General features: G+C 45.2%; 1 protein-coding gene across 1 annotated transcript in view; it reads right to left on the reverse strand.

Moving 5' to 3' along the window:
• The window catches only part of LOC137333411 (adhesion G-protein coupled receptor G2-like), a 41,173-nt gene extending 23,471 nt beyond the window's left edge, over positions 1 to 17,702 (reverse strand). The window contains exons 1-4 of the mRNA XM_067997563.1: positions 17,659 to 17,702; positions 16,099 to 16,143; positions 4,714 to 4,801; positions 1,799 to 1,955 (exon numbers count right to left, since the gene is read on the reverse strand). Coding sequence (XP_067853664.1) covers positions 1,799 to 1,927 — 129 coding nt within the window. The 5' untranslated portion in view covers positions 1,928 to 1,955; positions 4,714 to 4,801; positions 16,099 to 16,143; positions 17,659 to 17,702. The remainder of the gene's footprint in view (positions 1 to 1,798; positions 1,956 to 4,713; positions 4,802 to 16,098; positions 16,144 to 17,658) is intronic.
• Between the last annotated feature and the right edge of the window lie 2,860 nt (positions 17,703 to 20,562).

Consider the following 20,562-nt stretch of genomic DNA (forward strand, 5'->3'; position numbering starts at 1 on the left):
TAACTTAGTGTTATATGAAGACTTCTATATACAGCTCTCTATTCCTTCATTCAAGTCAGTAATAAATATGGTGAACAATTGAGGCCCCAGAACAGATCCCTGGGGAACACCACTTGTCACATCCCCCCATCAGAGTACCTCCCCTTTATCCCCACTCTCTGTCTCTACCTCCCAACCAATTTGCAACCCAAGTCAAAAGGCTACCTCCAGTTCTGTGTGCTCTCATTTTTACTAATATTCTCTTGTGTGGAACTTTATCAAATGCCTTCTGGAAGTCCATATAGAAAATATCCATAGACACTCCCTTACCTACCTTATTAATGACCTTCTCTAAAAATTCAACTAGATTAGTCAGACATGACAATGACACCCTTGAAGCTATGCTGGTTCTGTCTGATCAGTTCATATTTATTCAAGTGCTCAGTCACTCTATCTCTAATGACAGATTCTAGCAGCTTCCCCACAACTGATGTTAAACTGACAGGCCTATTGTTACCTCGTTTCTCTCTCCCACCCTTCTTAAATAATGAAGTGACATTAGCAAATTTCCAATCTAATAGCACAAATCCCAAATCAAGAGAGCTCTGAAAGATTTTAAATAATGCTCTGCAATTCCCTCACCTACTTTTAATACCCTGGGGTTGAATCCATCAGGTCCTGGAGATTTATCTATCCCAAGTCCCATTATTTTCTCCATTACCACCTTGTTACTTATATTGAATCCAATAAGTTCCTGCCCTTGATTTATTTTTAGTTTCCCTTCTATCACTGGTATTTTATCCTCATCCTCTACTGTGAAAACAGATACAAAGTACTTGTTTTTAAATCTGCCATTACCTTGGTGTCTATGACAGTATCACCTGCGTCTGTCTTTAATGGGCCCACATTTCCCTTAGCCACTCTCTTACTCTTAATGTATTTATAAAAGCTTTTACTATTAGCCGTTATATTACTTGCAAGTTCTTTTTCATATTCCCTTTTTGCAGCTCTTAGTATTTTCTTTGTGTCACTTTGTTACTTTCTATTTTTCTCCCAGCCCGTTGGATTACCACTTCCTTGGCATTCGTGTAAGACATTTGCTTTAGTTTTATACTCCGTCTTACCTGAACTCACTAAATCAATCAAGTAAGTTTGCTTGATTGATTTAGTCAGTCAGAGAGGAATTTCCCAGATTTTTCCTTTGATCTGTCCATAAGATTTTTCTGTTTTGTTTTGCTTCTCCCTGTAGACTGCATGACAAGAATGTGCGAGGTTGCACTATCTACTGGATGGGATGGGCATGATGGGCCTGATAGCCTTTTCTCACCCTTCTTTTTGTATGTTGATATTTATTCTCATCATTCTATCAGTATGTACTGGACTTGAACCCATTTCCCAGACTGAAAGGGCAGTGTTTAGTCCATTACTCCATCCAATTTCCCGAGTTAGGTAGTATTACTGGCTGAGTATGCAGCTTGGGATGTGAGTAGAAACCCAAAGTCCATGATCTTACCAAGCTAGGTGAGGCGAGTACTAGAGATAAACCTCAATGGGCCGAATGGTCTAAATCTCATTAAATTTCTTTTATGTTCGGAAAATTATGTTAAAATTAAATAAATATTAAGAAAAAGATGCCAGCATCAAATATGAATTTTGAAGGTTTTATAAAATATGTCGGAAATCACGTTGGATTGCTCTCACAAGGCAAACGTTCCTTTCTACCTTGTTTATATCATGAACATTTAGATCAGAGATCTGAAGATTGGTTGTACATGTAGTTGCAGCATAGTTGGGCACTGTGTGAGTAAAAAGCACTTACCCAAGAGGAATTAGCACATAGATTAATTCCTTTAAATCTTGAGAGGCCACTTTTTCTGGTATGAACTGTAAATTGTGAGAATACATCTGTGGTGCTGTTGTTTTTCAAAGCCGCATACCTAAATGCCATATTGAAGCATTTCCTGTGTGATCTGTACCTAGATGAGATATTAAAATAGACAGATTGAGTTGTGTAAATTGTGAAATTACAGCTGTCTAAATGAATGAAAGTGCAACTAGTTACCAGCTTCATCTCTATTCTTCACTTTTTTTGTTCTTTGATCTCTTTCCTTCTATTTCTCCCTTTGGCTTTCTTTCCGCCCTCCCTCTCTGCTCTTCAGCACCATTTAAAATAACCAGTTGGTGTTAAATTTAACATGCACTTCACTCACCAGCATAGGAGTATGTTTAAACAGGCAGGTGACTGGTGCATCAGTAGGTTCTAGTAACCAATGTATAATAACCAGTGTAAAGTTTAAATCTGCATCAGGTGTAATGGACAAATTAACTGGATAGAAGCGGTTTGCACTTTCTCTAAATATAACATACATTCTGCCCTCATTATAATAGACATTTGGAGACAAGGATTTTTTTTCATTTGTTTTCTTTGGAAGGAGGCTGAACCCTTTTTGGTCATCAAGTGGGGGCTATCAGAATTTGGTAATTGATTCTTTGCAAATTTTCTTCCTGTGCTCAGCTCCAAAACTATGCCATGACCTCCATACACGGAAGAGCCACTGAACCTGTGTGATGTTTTAATTTCCCATACTAGCCATTAGTGTGGCCTCTGTGTGAGGCAAGCAATTTTGCATGTCATAGTGAATATCCCATATCAGCACAGAGCTGCCATTTACTTTCAGTGATAGCTTTTGTCTTTTTGTGAAAAGTGGAACCTTTTTCCGTGTGCATCACTGCAGAGCAAATACCCAGCTCTGAACTTTTAAGTGGATTTGCAATCTAGACCATTGCTTCTCTCAACAAGTTACAATATTTCCAATACTTGAATTTGACAACATTGACAGCATAAAATGTAACAAGAAGAAGTGTTGTCAGCCTCATTAAACAAAGATAATGTTGAGAAGCGTTTATATCATAGGAGTTGAGTTGATAGGAAATGCATAGTTCTCCCTCGATTAGCTGCATTCCATTGTATAAATGCAACCCTTCCTGCTATCAGGAATCGACTGTATCATAGAGCCACAAAAATGTAGGCCTGCAAATGCGCTGTCTGATTAAGGGAGCCAGTTTCAGTGAAATAAATAAGGGGAATTACTCCCTTGTGTATCCACTGGTACAGCAACTGGGTCTCCACATTCAGCAGCGGAGTCCATAAAAGGAGTGATCATCATACAGACGACACTGCCCCATAAAAGGAGGGAAACAAATGGGCAATGTAAAAGGCCCTTTGTAATTATTAGCCACTGTGATGAGAGTGGGTGAGTCAGTAACAGTCAGCCTAAATACATAATACATGTTTGTTAATTAAGAGGTGGCTTTGAGGTACGGCTAGCTGCTGTCCCTTGGGGTATTGATTGACATTAACCTTGATGACGAAAAGCTTCAATGATTGAAGACACTTTTTTGAAAATACAAGGACTTCCTAAGCATTAGCAAAAATGCGGAAAAGTATTGGGCGTTATTTTTCTCTCCCCTGCTCACCTGAAGGTGCTGATTTGTGCTGAGTTATAGTCCCACCATTGCCAGCAGCTATCGCCGCCTCACCCAAGTGGCTATACTTCATGTGTGAGCCTAGAAAGATTTTAACACTCTGAGGGGGACAAGAGGGGATAAAATCCTAAAAATCTAGATCTTGCCTCCAACGCGCCGCATTCCCGTCCACCAAAATATTTACGGCAACATTTCAGGCCCTGGACGAGGCTCTCGCTAAAAGCAAGAGAGGCGCCTAGCTAAGATTCAAAAGTCGCGGCCAATGATGTCATCGGCGCCTCGATGTAATTTGAAGGTCCACGCAGGGGGAGTCCCGTGCTGTATGATGCTCGGCAGCAACAACAAGGCTGGAGGAGCCAACTGGCCAGAAGATGCTTAGGTAAATTTTAAAAGTTTGCCTGTCTTTGAACTTCTTGTGGGCCAGTAGGAGCACGAGTGCATCCCTCAGACCCCTCAAGGAGTCCTTGGGCCTCCCCAACCCCGAATCGCCACGATCTTCAGGAAATCCCCAGCCCCAGTAAACCCCAGCCTTCCCCTCCCACCGCGATGCGAGGGAATCCCCTCCAGCCACTGATTGCCGGGGGCCGCTCCCACGGGTCACCAGCTAGGCCAAATTCCCACTCCCGCCCACCAGCCAGGTAGTCAATCCAGGTAGTCGGGCGGGACTCTGCAAATATTTATTCAAATTAGATCCTGCTGTTAAGATTGGCAGGGCCTCCACATCCCCGGCCTTGCTGGGTGCATTGCCCACTACTGGGCTCCTGCGTACCCTTCCTGCTCCCCTGTAAAAATCAAGGCCAGATTGTCAGCAAGCTATTTTATTGCAGGGGGCATCTTAATCAAGCTGATCTATAGATGTGTACATTCAGTGGGTAGTGATCAGGCGCAGGAAACTTGACTGACTTTTTTCTCCACCCAGTCCAAGACCACTGGGGGCATTTGTACTGACTCCACTGTTACCCAGACTGAGGTGAGCTAGCTCAGGACAGACCAGGGATCAAATCTAGGTCCTTCTTGCTTTGTGTTATACAGGGCCTCATCACACAATGCATTTACCAACTGGGCTAGGAATGATCTGTACTCCAGAATTTTTGAAACAAGCTGTTGAAAGCATGATAGATCATTATAACAAAATACATAAGTAGTCTGTTCTGCTCTGAACCCAGTTCTGTCTTCAATTGTGAATGCAGGTTCTATTTCTTGACCGTACAGCACTGAAAATAATTGGCTTAAACCATGTCAACTTACTTGTGTCTCTTAAGACAATTCTTCTTTCCCCTACAAATATTGGTCACATTTCTGAGAATTGCTTCGCATTTGTCTGTTGTTTGAATTTCTGAATTGAAATGGTAAAAGAAAATTGATTTAGTCTTTCAAAAGTAACTGTGTTCTTTTTTTAAATTTCTTCACTTCTCTCCCCTTATAAATAGTGGTTAAAATGGCTCTATGGTTTAAAGGGCTGTGTTTATCTCTTGAAATGAAATGCCATGCTAGAGTGTGCCAGGCCATTCTAACCACTGCTTAAAAGCAGTTCAGCACCATTCATCAAATTCCATTCAGACACTGTGGCCTGGAAATTCCATGGGGGTGGGGGGGTGCAGAGGGAGTTTTACCGATCTCCGACCATAATTCCAATGGGAGACTGGTGGACCCCTACGGAATGGCATAAACATCCATTTCCCTGGGGGTTCTGCTCTCAGAATTATGGTGGCAGACCGGTAATACGCCTCTGGAATTTCAGGTCCTGCGTAGGTTGTAGATTTCTCCACAGCTGATATCATTGCTACTGCATTTAGGTCAATAGGAAGTGTGATTTATGCAAGATAAGTTCTACCACATTTTCTAGGTTCCTCAGTTACCCCCTCCTCCAGAACAGAAATACTGCTTGCATCACACGATTATGTATGACATAAGAAGGACATTCGGCCCATCTTAAATCATTAATCCAGAAAGACTCTACAGTTCCCTGTCACAGCATCCAACCATTTATTAAATGCTTCTACCTCCACTGCCCTGTGTGGAAGTCCATCCCATGTGTTGATCACTTTTTGTGTAAAGAAGAACTTTCTGACATCATTTCTAAATTGGCCATTGGCTGGTTTGAATCTGTGCCCCTAATCCTACAGTCATAATTTAATTTGAAGTAGACTTCCAGATCTACCTTTCGATACCATGTGTCATTCCATTTAATTGCCTAGCTGAAAAGGCCCAAGATCACCCATTGAGTTAAGTATATTTGAGTGGACATAAACAGCAGGCTATGACTTGCATGTGAAACTCAGCATTCTTGAGAGCTGAATCACTTGATCATCCAACTGATCGGATATATATAGGGGTAGAAATGGTGCAGCAAGACCAGGTTGATAATCGACACCCGTCTAGAATGCAGCTTTGATGGTCCTGCTGCAGGAGATGTTGGAGCGGCATCCCCTTCCGAAGAGTAGTACATGAGTAGCCTAGACACAGATAGCAGAAAGAATGAATGCTGCCTCACCTGTGACCAGTTCAGGAAGGTTACCAAGTGTGCTCACACTATGGGGGGTAATTTTAACCCCCCCAGGATGTGTGGGAAAGGAGCGAGGTTAAAACTTGAAAAATTAGAAACCCGACCCCAACCTGCCTCCAACGCGCCCACTTCCAGTTTTAACAGAGGCGGGTTGGGGGCAGGCAATTAACCTGCTCTCCAGAGGTGGGTCCGTTACTTAAATATTTTAATGAGGCTGTGTGCCTCAGGTTTTTACAGACTTTCAGGTTTAACTGCTGCGGGGACCAGTTTCCTAGGGCTCGAGAAACCCAGCCGCTGAAGGGAGGTGAGAAAGGCCGGATCCAACAGATAAGTGCCTTTACACCACTGCTTGTGGACCAGGAGGAGCACGGCTGCTTCCCACCCCCACCCCGCCCCTGGTCCCTCAAGCTAACCGGCTTCCCTTCCCATGATCGGAGCCTCCCCCTCACCGTGATCGCATCCCCCAATCTGCTCACGGCCCGTGATCTTCTCCACACTCCCCCCCCCCCACCAGCAATGTCCCACTGACCCATCATCTCTCCCTCCCTCCCTCCCTCCCTGCTATCCACTCTTGGTGCCACAGACCTTCCTGCCCGATAGTCAGCCAGCCTCTCAATCCACAGACCTTCCTGCCCGATAGTCAGCCAGCCTCTCAATCCACAGGCCTTCCTGCCCGATAGTCAGCCAGCCTCTCAATCCACAGACCTTCCTGCCCGATAGTCAGCCAGCCTCTCAATCCACAGACCTTCCTGCCCGATAGTCAGCCAGCCTCTCACTCCACTGGCCTTCCTGCCCGATAGTCAGCCAGCCTCTCAATCCACAGGCCTTCCTGCCCGATAGTCAGCCAGCCTCTCAATCCGCAGACCTTCCTGCCCGATAGTCAGCCAGCCTCTCAATCCACAGACCTTCCTGCCCGATAGTCAGCCAGCCTCTCAATCCACAGACCTTCCTGCCCGATAGTCAGCCAGCCTCTCAATCCGCAGACCTTCCTGCCCGATAGTCAGCCAGCCTCTCAATCCGCAGACCTTCCTGCCCGATAGTCAGCCAGCCTCTCATTCCACAGACCTTCCTGCCCGATAGTCAGCCAGCCTCTCAATCCGGCCGGCTGGGAAACGGAGTCAAAAAATTTAAATGAGGTCCTGCCGTAAAATTTGGAGGGACCTCTGGGAAACCCGTGTTTCCAGGTTTCCTGGCTGCTAAACCTCCCCTGCTCCCCCCCCTGCCCCCGCCCCCGCCCACCGCTGCATTTTGCCATAAAACGTCTGAAAGGTTGTGTGCTACAAAGCTACAAAGCTACCATCAAGATTTGGATTCATGGGTAGGGACATTAAAAATCAAAGGATCAAAAAGCAGTCAAGCCAAAAGTATGTTTGAAAGCCACAGAATCCTACAACCAAAATGAAATGAATGGTTCAACCCTTAAAACAGTTCACTTAGCATTTCTTATACTCATACCTGCCAACCTTAGGCTTGGGAATGAAGGCTAAAAACAGCGGATTATAGGTTCATAAACTGTCACAGCTCACCTCTTCGGCATCTGCATGAAATTTCAGATAATGGAGCAGTCCGTGCTCACATGCAGCAAGACCTGGATAACATCCAGGCTTGGGCTGATAAGTGGCAAGTGACATTCGCGCCAGACACATGCCAGGCAATGACCATCTCCAACGAGAGTGAGTCTAACCACCTCCCCTTGACATTCATTGGCATTACCATTGCTGAATCCCCCACCACCAACGTCCTGGGGGTCACCATTGACCAGAAACTTAACTGGACCAGCCACATAAATACTGTGGCTACAAGAGTAGGTCAGAGGCTGGGTATTCTGCAGCGAGTGACTCACCTCCTGACTCCCCAAAGCTTGTTACAAGGCACAAGTCTGGAGTGTGATGGAATACTCTCCACTTGCCTGGATGAGTGCAACTCCAACAACACTCAAGAAGCTCGACACCATCCAGGACAAAGCAGCCCAATTGATTGGCACCCCATCCACCACCCTAAACATTCACTCCCTTCACCAGCGGCGCACTGTGGCTGCAGTGTGTACCATCTACGGGATGCACTGCAGCAACTTGCCAAGGCTTCTTCGACAGCACCTCCCAAACCCGCGACCTCTACCACCTAGAAGGACGAGGGCAGCAGGCACATGGGAACAACACCACCTGCACGTTCCCCTCCAAGATACACATCATCCTGACTTGGAAATATATCGCCGTTCCTTCATCGTCGCTGGGTCAAAATCCTGGAACTCCCTACTTAACAGCAGTATGGGAGAACCTTCACCACACGGACTGCAGCGGTTCAAGAAGACGGCTCACCACCACCTTTTCAAGGGCAATTAGGGATGGGCAATAAATGCTGGCCTCGCCAGCGACGCCCACATCCCATGAACGAATGGAGAAAAAGCTGCAGTGGCTTCTCGGGTGACTTCAAGGAGCCTGAAGTCAGTTAATTTGCAGCTTCCAGTGTGAACAGCATGAACAGGGGTGGAGGGGGGTAAAAATGCTGACTATTAATGCAAACTATTCTGCAAAAAGCAGACAATTAGCATGTATGTAGCTAGGCTGGCCTGTACTACAGGCCTTCTCTGAGCCTGCCCTCCTTTCTTCAAAACCAACAGATAGGGTGGAATGCTTAGCGGAATATCTATAGATCCTATATAGACAGAGCTCAATTATAGTTGCCTTGGCTAACACCACTGATGGCAGCTGGGGTGCAGCTTTAAGAAGGTGCTATTGCTGAAATAATGAAACCCAAGACATTGCGAAATAAACGATGAAATTGTCGCTTCGACGTGCAGCTACTTGAAACAACTGCCGAGCAGACTCCCCTTTAAGGAACAAGAGCCAATCGTGTAACCGCCATTTCTTATGGGTGAAGAACTCCAACTACATTATTGCCACACAAATTAGCCGAGGCATAGAATATAAGAGCAGGGAGGTTATACTAGAACTGTATAAAACACTGATTAGGCCACAACTTGAGTACTGCGTACAGTTCTGGTCACCACATTACAGGAAGGATGTAATTGCACTAGAAAGGGTGCAGGGGAGATTTACGAGGATGTTGCCAGGGCTGGAGAATTTTAGCTATGAGGAAAGATTGGAACAAAGGAGGCTGAGGGGAGATTTAATTGAGGTGTATAAAATGATGACGGGACTAAATAAAGTGGATAGGAAGGACCTATTTCCCTTAGCAGAGGGGTCAGTCACCAGGGGGCATAGATTTAAAGTAATTGGTAGAAGGATTAGAGGGGAGCTGAGGAGAAATTTTTCACCCAGAGGGTGGTGGGGGTCTGGAACTCACTGTCTGAAAGGGCGGGAGAGGCAGAAACCCTCAACTCATTTAAAAAGTACTTGGATGCGCACTTGAAGTGCCGTAACCTACAGGGCTACGGACCAAGTGCTGGAAAGTGGGATTAAGCTGGATAGCTCTTTCTCGGCCGGCACAGACACGATGGGCTGAATGGCCTCCTTCTATGCTGTAACACTCTATGGTTCTATGATTCTATGAAATATAGCAATGGGAACAATGCCTGCACAGAATGAGTGTAGGCCGTCCCACTGCAAAATTAGTAGGCTTTGCGCCAGTTTTAGGCCCGAAAAACATGTGCAACACTTATCAATTTCTACTGCCAGATCTCCATTCCAGCAATTAGCTTCCAGCTTCCAACTTTCCTACAGGGAGAGTAGTGAACCCGAATAAATGGGGGAGCACCCAGACTGTCTTTTGACCTAATTAAGTAGAGCAGAGATTGCAAATAGCATATGAAAAATAGATCACTGACTTTTCTTATTCTTAACACATTTGCAATGTGATGTACCTGTAGTGATAAAAAGAAACAATCGTAAATGTTGGGAAGGTGTCAGAGTGGAAACAAGTTTCCAATGGAATCCCACAGGGGTCACTGTTGGTGCTGCTATTGTTTGAATTTCTATAAATGACTTAGAAGACAAGTGTTTCAGATGACACCTACTTGGGTGCAGTGGCCAATGATGTTTGCAAGAAAGTAGATTATATATTAAATGGATTGAGCTAACAGAGCAGAGCAGAGAAGACACTTGGGGGTAGAGTGGATAGGTTGCAAAAAACTCAAACTTGTTCCACCATTTAATTAGATCATGGCTCATCTGTATCTTAACTCCATCTACTTGCCTTGGTTCCATAACCCTTAATACCCTTGTCTATCAAAAATCTATCAATCTCAGTTTTGAAATTTTCAACTGGCCCCCAGCCTCAACAGCTTTTTGGGGGAGATGGTTCTTCCTGACATCACCCCTGAATGGCCTAGTTCTAATTTTAAGGTTATGTCCCCTTGTTCTGGACTCCCCCATCAGAGGAAGTAGTTTCTCTTTATCTACTCTATCAAATCCTTTAATCATCTTAAACACCTCGATTAGATCACCCCTTAATCTTCTATACTCGAGGGAATACAAGCCTCATCTATGTAACCTGTCCTCATAATTTAACCCTTTTAGCCCCTGTATCATTCTGGTGAATCTGCACTGCACTCCCTTGAACGCCAATATATCCTTCCTGAGGTGCGGTGCCCAGAACTGAATGCTGTACTCTAAATGGGGTCTAACCAGAGCTTTATATAACTGTATATAATTGCAACATAACTTCCACCCCTTTGTATTCCAGCCTCCTTGAGATGAAGGTCAACATTCCATTAGCCTTTTAAATTTGTTTTTATACCTGTCCACTAGCTTTTAATGATTTCTGTACTTGGACCCCTAAAACTCTCTGCTCCTCCACAGTTCCTAGCTTCTCGCCATTTAGAATATACTCTGATCTATCTTTCTTAGGTCCAAAGTGGATGACCTCACACTTTCCCACATTGAACTCCATCTGCCACAGTTTTGCCCACTCACTTAATCTATCAATGCCCCTTTGTAATTTTCTGCTCCCATCTACACTATTTACTGTGCCACCTAACTTAGTGTGATCAGCAAACTTAGATATACAGCTCTCCATTCCTTCATCAAAGTCATTTATGAATATGGTGAAAAGCTTAGGCCCCAGTACAGATCCCTGGGGGACACCACTAGTCACGCCCTGCCAATTTGAGTACATACCCATTATCCCTACTCTCCGTCAACCACCTCCTAAAAAACATTCCCTACTCATGTCAATAGGTTGCCTCCAATTCCATGTACTCTAATTTTTGTTTGCAGTCTCTTATATGGAACCTTATCGAATGCCCTCTGGAAGTCTATATAAATAACATCCATAGACACACCCTTATCCACCATGTTAGTTACCTCCTCAAAAAGTTCAGCTCGGTTCATTACCGGTTACAAATCTATGCTGGCTCTCTCTGATCAGTTCATGTTTGTCCAAGTGCTCAGTCACCCTTTCTATAATAATAGATTCCAGTAAGTTCCCAAGAACCGACATTAAACTAATAGGCCTATAATTTTATGGTTTATTTCTCTTACCCTTCTTAAATAGTGGAGTGACACTGGCAATTTTCCAATATCAGGGGACAATCCCTGAATTGAGAGAGTTTTGGAAGATCATGACTGGAGCATCTACAATTTCCTCACCTATTTCTTTTAACACCCTGGGGTGGAAACCATCAGGTCCAGGAGATCTGTCAATCTTTAATCTCGTTATTTCCTCCATTACCATTTTTTAACTTATATTGGAGGAGTGGCGCTGTATGAAGGCATCACAAGTACTGCCAGAAAACTAGGCACAGACCTGCAATATTCACTGCCTGTGGTTAGAGATACATTCAAGGAGTGGAACTCTTTCCTGTTATAAAACACGACTAGTTCTTGACGGAGAGAACGCAGGGCAACGTGTGTGCAGTCAATGACACTTTTCACCTGGGAAAACCCAGCAATATGGCTAATCCAAGAGCTCTCTCCTCCTGATCAGCAGCCTGCATTGGAAAGAGGGCATCTGTCACCGACATGATGTCCTTATGGACAGCAAACTGACTGATGTCACTGATGTCACCTGTTGCAGCCTGGACTGAGCTTATGGCACAGAATTTGAGAGCCACCAGTACCTTCACAGCCACAGGCAGTGCTGTGCGCTGTTGTGTTTGGCTCCAATTTCTGATGCAACAGGTCAGTGACTGCCTGCCTGCTGAAGCGCAGCCTCCTCACACATTGCGCCTCTGTCATGTTGAGGTAAGACATCCTGCTCCAGAAGATCCGCATGCTGTAATCCTCCTTGGCCCTTGCCTCCTTCGCTGTCTCCTTTCACCCTCTGCAGATCTGTTGCTGCCACAATCCCAGCATTCTTACCTTTCTTGCTACTTTTGTTAAACTTAGACAATCCTATATCACCATTTCCTTGATTTCCCTCAACAATGAACTCCATTACCTGACAACTCTGTCCCTAGTTGTGCCAATCTCCAGTTCCAATCCTTGATGATTCACCTGGACAACACTAGTCGGGTACTATCACTGACATGTTAGCTCACTTACGAGTCTAGTAATATCCACTCGCCCTTGATAAAATGCACACTATTATCGGCCGTTGTCAGTTTCTGTTCTTTCTGCCTTCAAGCCTTTGGTTCGAGAAGTCAGCCTTTGTTCAGTCTTAGCAATTTGACATCTAAATAAAAGGTTTTGGGTTCAAGCCTTACTCAAGAGATTAAGCAAGCAGACTGGGCTGACATTTCAGTGCCATTCGGAGGGAATGCTGGAGGTGCTATCTATTGTATGAAAAGTTAAACTGAGATCCTGTCCAGCCTGGCAGGTGGATATAAAAGATCCGGTGACTCTATTTGAGGAAGAGTAGGGGAGTTGTCCTGGCTAACATTTATCCCTCAACCAATATCATTAAAGCAGATGTTCCAATCATTCATTTCATTGCTAGTCATGTGTTCTTGCTGTGCAAAAATTGGCTGCCATGTTTCCCTATGTTACAACAGTGACTATTCTTCAAAATTACTTCATTGGCTGTGATGCGATTTGGAAAATCCTGAGGTCATGAAAAGTGCTTTATAAATGCAAGATTTCTGACTCACTCTCTTTTTGCTCAACAATTGTCACATCTTTTCATCTACTGTTATATCCAGTCAATAAGGTTAAAGAACTGAAAGAGAGCAGAGATTCCTTTTTTTTTATTCGTTCATCGGATGTGGGCGTCGCTGGCAAGGCCAGCTTTTATTGCCCATCCCTAATTGCCCTTGAGAAGGTGGTGGTGAGCCGCCTTCTTGAACCGCTGCAGTCCGTGTGATGAAAGTTCTCCCACAGTGCTGTTAGGAAGGGAGTTCCAGGATTTTGACCCAGCGACGATGAAGGAACGGCGATATATTTCCAAGTCGGGATGGTGTGTGACTTGGAGGGGAACGTGCAGGTGGTGTTGTTCCCATGTGTCTGTTGCCCTTCTCCTTCTAGGTGGTAGAGGTCACTGGTTTGGGAGGTGCTGTCGAAGAAGCCTTGGCGAGTTGCTGCAGTGCATCCTGTGGATGGGAGTGAATGTTTAGGGTGGTGGATAGGGTGCCAATCAAGCGGGCTGCTTTGTCCTGGATGGTGTCGAGCTTCTTGAGTGTTGTTGGAGCTGCACTCATCCAGGCCAGTTGGGGAGAATTCCATCACACTCCTGACTTGTGCGTTGTAGATGGTGGAAAGGCTTTGGGGAGTCAGGAGGTGAGTCAATCGCCGCAGAATACCCAGCCTCTGACCTGCTCTTGTAGCCACAGTATTTATATGGCTGGTCCAGTTATGTTTCTGGTCAATGGTAACCCCCAGGATGTTGATGGTGGGGGATTCAGGGATAGTAATGCCATTCAATGTCAAGGGGAGGCTGCCCTTGTCCTTCTAGGTGGTAGAGGTCACTGGTTTGGGAGGTGCTGTCGAAGAAGCCTTGGCGAGTTGCTGCAGTGCATCCTGTGGATGGTACATACTGCAGCCACAGTGCGCTGGTGGTGAAGGGAGTGAATGTTTAGGGTGGTGGATATGTGCCAATCAAGCGGGCTGCTTTGATGGTAATGCCATTGAATGTCAAGGGGAGGTGGATAGACTCTCTCTAGTTGGGGACAGACATTGCCTGGCATTTGTCTGGCATGAATGTTACTTGCCATTTATCAGCCCAAGCCTGGATGTTGTCCAGGTCTTGCTGCATGTGGGCACAGACTGCTTCATTATCTGAGTGGTTGTGAATGGAACTGTACACTGCGAACATCCCCATTTCTGACCTTATGATGAAGGGAAGGTCATTGATGAAGCAACTGAAGATGGTTGGGCCTAGGACACTGCCCTGAGGAACTCCTGCAGCAATGTCCTGGGGCTGAGATGATTGGCCTCCAACAACCAATACCATCTTCCTTTGTGCTAGGTATGACTCCAGCCACTGGAATGTTTAGCCCCTGATACCCATTGACTTCAATTTTACTAGGGCTCCTTGGTGCCACACTCGGTCAAAAGCTGCCTTGATGTCAAGGACACTCATTCTCACCTCACCTCTGGAATTCAGCTCTTTTGTCCATGTTTGGACCAAGGCTGTAATGAGGTCTGGAGCCGAGTGGTCCTGGCGGAACCCAAATTGAGCATCAGTGAGCAGGTTATTGGTGAGTAAGTGCCACTTGATAGCACTGTCGACGACACCTTCCATCACTTAGCTGATAATTGAGAGTAGACTGATGGGGCGATAATTGGCCGGATTGGATTTGTCCTGCTTTTTGTGGACAGGACATACCTGGGTAATTTTCCACATTGTCGGGGAGATGCCAGTGTTGTAGCTGTACTGGAACAGCTTGGCTAGAGGCGCAGCTAGTTCTGGAGCACAAGTCTTCAGCACTACAGCCGGGATATTGCCGGGGCCCATAGCCTTTGCTGTATCCGGTGTACTCAGCCTTGTATATTAAGTGGAGTGAATCGAATTGGCTGAAGACTGGATTCTGTGATGGTGGAGATATCGGGAGGAGGCCGAGATGGATCATCCACTCGGCACTTCTGGCTGAAAATGGTTACAAACGCTTCAGCCTTGTCTTTTCCACTCACATGCTGGATTCTGCCATCATTGAGGATGGGGATGTTCACGGAGCCTCCTCTTCCAGGTAGTTGTTTAATTGTCCACCACCATTCACGCCTAGATGTGGCAGGACTGCAGAGCTTTGATCTGATCCGTTGGTTCTGGAATCGCTTATCTCTGCCAGTACCATGTTGCTTCCGCTGTTTAGCATGCATGTAGTCCTGTGTTGTAGCTTCACCAGTTTGGCACTGCATTTTTAAGTATGCCTGGTGCTGCTCCTGGCATGCTCTTCTACACTCCTCATTGAACCAGGGTTGATCCCCTAGCTTGTTGGTAATGGTAGAGTGAGGAATATGCCGGGCAATGAAGTTACAGATTGTGCTGCAATACAATTCTGCTGCTGCTGATGGCCCACAGCACCTCATGGATGCCCAGTTTTGATTTGCTAGATCTGGTCTTAATCTATCCCATTTAGCACAGTGGTAGTGCCACAAAACACATTGGATGGTGTCCTCAGTCTAAAGACGGGACTTGGTCTCCACAAAGACTGTGCAGTGGTCACTCCTGCCAATACTGTCATGGACAGATGCATCTGCGACAGTTAGATTGGTGAGGACGAGGTCAAATAGGTTTTGCCCTCGAGTTAGTTCGCTCACCACCTCCCGCAGGCCCAGTCTTGCAGCTATGTCCTTCAGGACTCGGCCAGCTCAGTCAGTAGTGGTGCTGTCGAGCCACTCTTGGTGATGGACATTGAAGTCCCCCACCCAGAGTACATTCTGTGCCCTTGCTATGCTCAGTGTTTCCTCTAAGTGGTGCTCAACATGGAGGAGGACTGATTCATCAGCTGAGGGAGGGCGGTAGGTGGTAATCAGCAGGAGGTTTCCTTGCCCATGTTTGTCCTGATGCCATGAGATTTCATGGGGTCTGGAGTCAATGTTGAGGACTCCCAGGGCCAATACTTCCTGACTGTATACCACTGTACCGCCACCTCTGGAGGGTCTGTCCTGCCAGTGGGACAGGACATACCCAGGGATGGTGATGGAAGAGTCTGGGATGTTGGCTGAAAGGTATGATTCTGTGAGTATGGCTATGTCAGGCTGTTGCTTGACTAGTCTGTGGAACAGCTTTCCCAATTTTAGCACAAGTCCCCAGATGTTAGTGAGGAGGACTTTTAAAATTAGATCACCAACCTTTACAATTCTGCCGTTTACATTTATTGGGGCATCCATTGTCACCTGTAGAGATAAAAAGAAACAGCTGTAAATGTTGGAAATTGGAAATAAACCTTTGTTTTGGACAGGCCCTCCCTTTTTTGGTTCTCATGAGGGGTCACTAGCTATAATGTTAACCAATATTTTCTCATTTCAGGTGCTCATTCACCTGTTGTGTATTGACAGCATTTGCTTTTTTTAATTTCAGTTATATTTTTAAAAAAATTATTGCTGGGACCTATAGTCAATACTGAGGAAGACTGCGACAAATTACAAGAAGACATTAATAAACTTACAGAATGGGCCTGTAATTGGCAAATGAATTTCAATATAGATAAGTGTGAGGTGGTGCATTTTGGTAGGAAGAATAAGGAAGCCACATACTGCTTGGAAAATAAGAGTCTAAATGTGGTAGAGAAGCAAAGGGATCCAGGGGTACAGATACACAATCACTAAAAGTAGTGGCACAGCTCAATAAGGCCATGAAAAAGCAAACAAAGCACTGGGGTTCATTTCTAGAGGGACAGAATTGAAAAGCAGAGAAATTACGTTAAACCTATATAAAAACTTGGTTAGTCCACACTTAGACCACACTTAGAATACTATGCACATTTCTGCTCTTCATATTATAAAAGGGTATAGACACACTGAAGAAGGTGCAAAAAAGATTTACAAGGATGATACCAGAATAAGAGGTTATGCCTATCAGGAAAGTCTGAACATGCTGGGGCTCTTTTCTCTAGAAAAGAGAAGACAGAGGGGTAACCTGATAGAGGTCTTTAAGAATATGAAAGGGTTTGTTACAGTAGACGTAGAGAAAATGTTACCCTTGTGGGGGAGTCCAAAATTAGGGACCATAAATATAAGATAGTCACCAATAAATCCAATAGGGAATTCGGGAGTAACCTTTTTACCCAGAGAGTGGTTAGAATGTAGAACCTGCTACCACATGGAGCAGTTGAAGCAAATAACACAGATGTATTTGAGGGAAAGCTAGATAAACACATGAGGGAGAAAGGAAGAGGAGGTTATGCTGATAGGGTTAGACAAAGATGGTGGGAGGAGGCTCGTGTCGAGCATAAACACCGGCATGTACCAGTTGGGCCGAATGGCCTGTTTCTGTGCTGTACATTTTATGTAATTCTATGTGATTCAATATACATAAAAGGCTGTGGCTTTCTGTTTCTCACAGTGCTGCTGAACTGCAGAAGGCAAAAGGTATGAGAAAATTATCATCATTCAGCCAAACATGTCTTGCTTCTGGCAGTATTAGCACCAACTTGCATTATGATGCAAGTATGCAGACAAACAGAAACAGCTCCACGTTAATTCCAGGCTTGACTTCCCTCTGTATATCATGGCACAATGTGCAATTGCTTCAAGATGTCTGGTGTCCATCCCATTGATTGCCTTTCAACTGGCTTAGAAGAGGGGAATGATCCAAGCTAAATGGGGATGGCACACAGGCTGTTTTTTGACCTAATTAATAAGGTAATAGAGTAGAGATTGCAAATGACTTATGAAAAATAGGTCACTCACTTTTCTTTTTCTGCTTTCCTTTATCACTTTCAGAATGTGATATACCTGTAGTGATAAAAAGAAACAATCATAAATGTTGGGGAGATGTCAGAGTAGAAACAAGTTGCCAGTGGAATCCCACAGGGGTCACTGTTGGTGCTGCTGCTATTTTGAATTTCTATAAATGACTCAGAAGACAGAATATTTCCAAGGTGAGTAAATTTCAGATGACACCAAGTTGGATGCAGTGGCCAATGATGCTAATCATTGTGCAAAAATCCAAAGAGATCTGGAAAGGCTGGGTCAATGGCAGAGAGGTGGAGTTCAACACAGAGAAGTATAAAGCTATGAGATCATGTTGATGAAACGAGAAAGTTATATTGAATGGCATCATGGTTGAGGTTACAGTGCAGGGAAGGGACTTGTGGATTAGGGTGGATAGGTTGTGAAAACTGACAGCTCACAGCTGTTCACTGGTGGTTAAGAAAGCTAAAGGTGTATAGCTGAGGGTGTGACTAGTCAGTACGTAATTTTGTTTAAAGACCTCATCCTCATGTTCAAATCCTCTCATAGCATCGCCCCTTCCTATTTTTGTAACCTGCTCCAGCCCTACAACACTCCTCGAACTCTGTGTTCCTCCAACTCTGGCCTCCATTTCCTTTGCCCCATCATTGGCGGCCGTGCTTTCAGCCATCCAGGCCCTAAGCTCTGGAATTCCCTCCATAAACCTCTCCACTGCTCCACCTCTCCTTCCTTCTTTGAGACCCTCCGTAAAATCCACCTCTTTGACCAGGCTTTTATTCACCGCTCCTAATAACTCCTTCTTTGGCTCGGTGTCAATTTTTGTCTGATTACGCTTCTGTGAAGCGCTTTGGGACATTTTTCTATGTTGTTGTCGTAGTTGTATCTGGTCTTGGTAGGGCTACATTTCGAGTGCTGAGTTGATTTTTGGTCTCTGTATTACAGAAAAGATGTATAATTATTGGAGGGAGTTCAGAGGCTGCTTGGTGACAAATAGGTGGCAGATGGAGAGCAACACAGGTAATTATAAAGCTATGAGATCAGGCTGAAGAAGCAAGAATGTGAATTAAATGGTAACATGCTTGATGTAACACAGTCGGGAAGAGACTTGGGGGTTAGGGTGGATAAGTTGATGAAACGATCGGATCATAGGTCTTCAGAAGTGGTGAAAAAAGCTAAGTGGCGAATTATCACTTTTACTGTTGGGTTCAAAACGGGTGGTAGCGGATCGGCAAAGTCAGTGGAAACGAAAATCGGGCCGTGTGTAAAACAGGCGGCCAATCCGCTACTACCCGTTTTCCGCCTGGCGGCAAAAATGGCAACTCACCCCTCAGGGTATATAGCTAAGGTTGTGATTCAGAGATTTAAGGCAGTAATCTTGTACTTTTATCAGGTCTTGGTGAGTCTGCATCTGGAGTACTTAGTTCAGTTACAGTCTCCGCATTACAGGAAAAATACAGAATTATTGGAGAGAGTGCAGAACTTTAAGTGTTGAATTATGAGGAATTATTGAGGAGCATTGGTGGAACGCGGGTTGTGGGAGGGGGGGAATTAAAATGGAGCGTGGGGACTTACCCACTTCTTTCCTGCCCAATCTGGTCGACTGAATTTTAAATTGCAGGTGGCAAGGGCACCTGTTGGTAGCCGGTGGGGTCCCCTTTAAATATGCAGATCGGACTCTTTCATATCACTGGGGCCCGATCTGCTATGTTAGCCTGGGGCCTGAGCAGGGGAGCAGTGGTGGCTTCCCCACCAGGAAGAAGATCCAGGGCCAAAAGAGGCCCAGAAAATTAGGTTTTAATTTAAGAATTTAAGTTAAGAATTTCTGAAGTGTGATCAGGAGAACTTCCTTGATCAGTACGTTTCCGGCCCAATGAGAAAGGAGGCATTGCTGGATCTGGATCTAGGGAATGAGGTGGGTCAAGTAGTGGGACATTTAGTGAACAGTGATCATAGTATCATAAGATTTAGATTAGCTATGGAAAAGGACAAGGAGCAATCTAGAGTAAAAGTACGTAATTGGAGGAGGCCAATTTCAGTGGGTTGAGAACGGATCTGGCTGGGTAAATTGGAATCAAAGATTGGCAGGCAAAACTGTAATCGAACAATGGGCGGCCTTCAAAGAGGAAACGGTTTGGGTACAGTCCAGGTACATTCCCATGAGGGGGAAAGGTAGGGCAACCAAAGTGGAATCCAAACTGAGCATTGATGAGCAGGTTATTGGTGAGTGAGTGCCGCTTGATAGCACTGTCGACGACACCTTCCATCACTTTGCTGATGATTGAGAGTAGACTGATGGGGCGGTAATTGGCTGGATTGGATTTGTCCTGCTTTTTGTGGACAGGACATACGTGGGCAATTTTCCACATTGTCGGGTGCCAGTGTTGTAGCTGCACTGCAACAGCTTGGCTGGAAGCGGGGCTAGTTCTGGAGCACAAGTCTTCAGCACTACAGCCGGGATGTTGTCGGGGCCCATAGCCTTTGCTGTATCCAGTGGATATCACGTGGAGTGAATCGAATTGGCTGAAGACTGGCTTCTGTGATGGTGGAGATATCGGGAGGAGGCCGAGATGGATCATCCACTTGGCACTTCTGGATGAAAATGGTTACAAAGGCTTCAGCCTTGTCTTTTGCACTCACTTGCTGGACTCTGCCATCATTGAGGATGGGGATGTTTGCAGAGCCTCCTCCTCCCGTTAGTTGTTTAATTGTCCACCACCATTCACGGCTCGATGTGGCAGGACTGCAGAGCTTTGATCTGATCCGTTGGCTCTGGAATCGCTTATCTCTGTCTATAGCATGTTGCTTCTGCTGTTTAGCATGCATGTAGTCCAGTGTTCTGGCTTTACCAGGTTGGCACCTCATTTTTAGGTACGCTTGGCGCTGCTCCTGGCATGCTCTTCT

The sequence above is a fragment of the Heptranchias perlo genome, chromosome 16 (genome assembly GCF_035084215.1).
Source record: "Heptranchias perlo isolate sHepPer1 chromosome 16, sHepPer1.hap1, whole genome shotgun sequence".
Classification (NCBI taxonomy): domain Eukaryota; kingdom Metazoa; phylum Chordata; class Chondrichthyes; order Hexanchiformes; family Hexanchidae; genus Heptranchias; species Heptranchias perlo.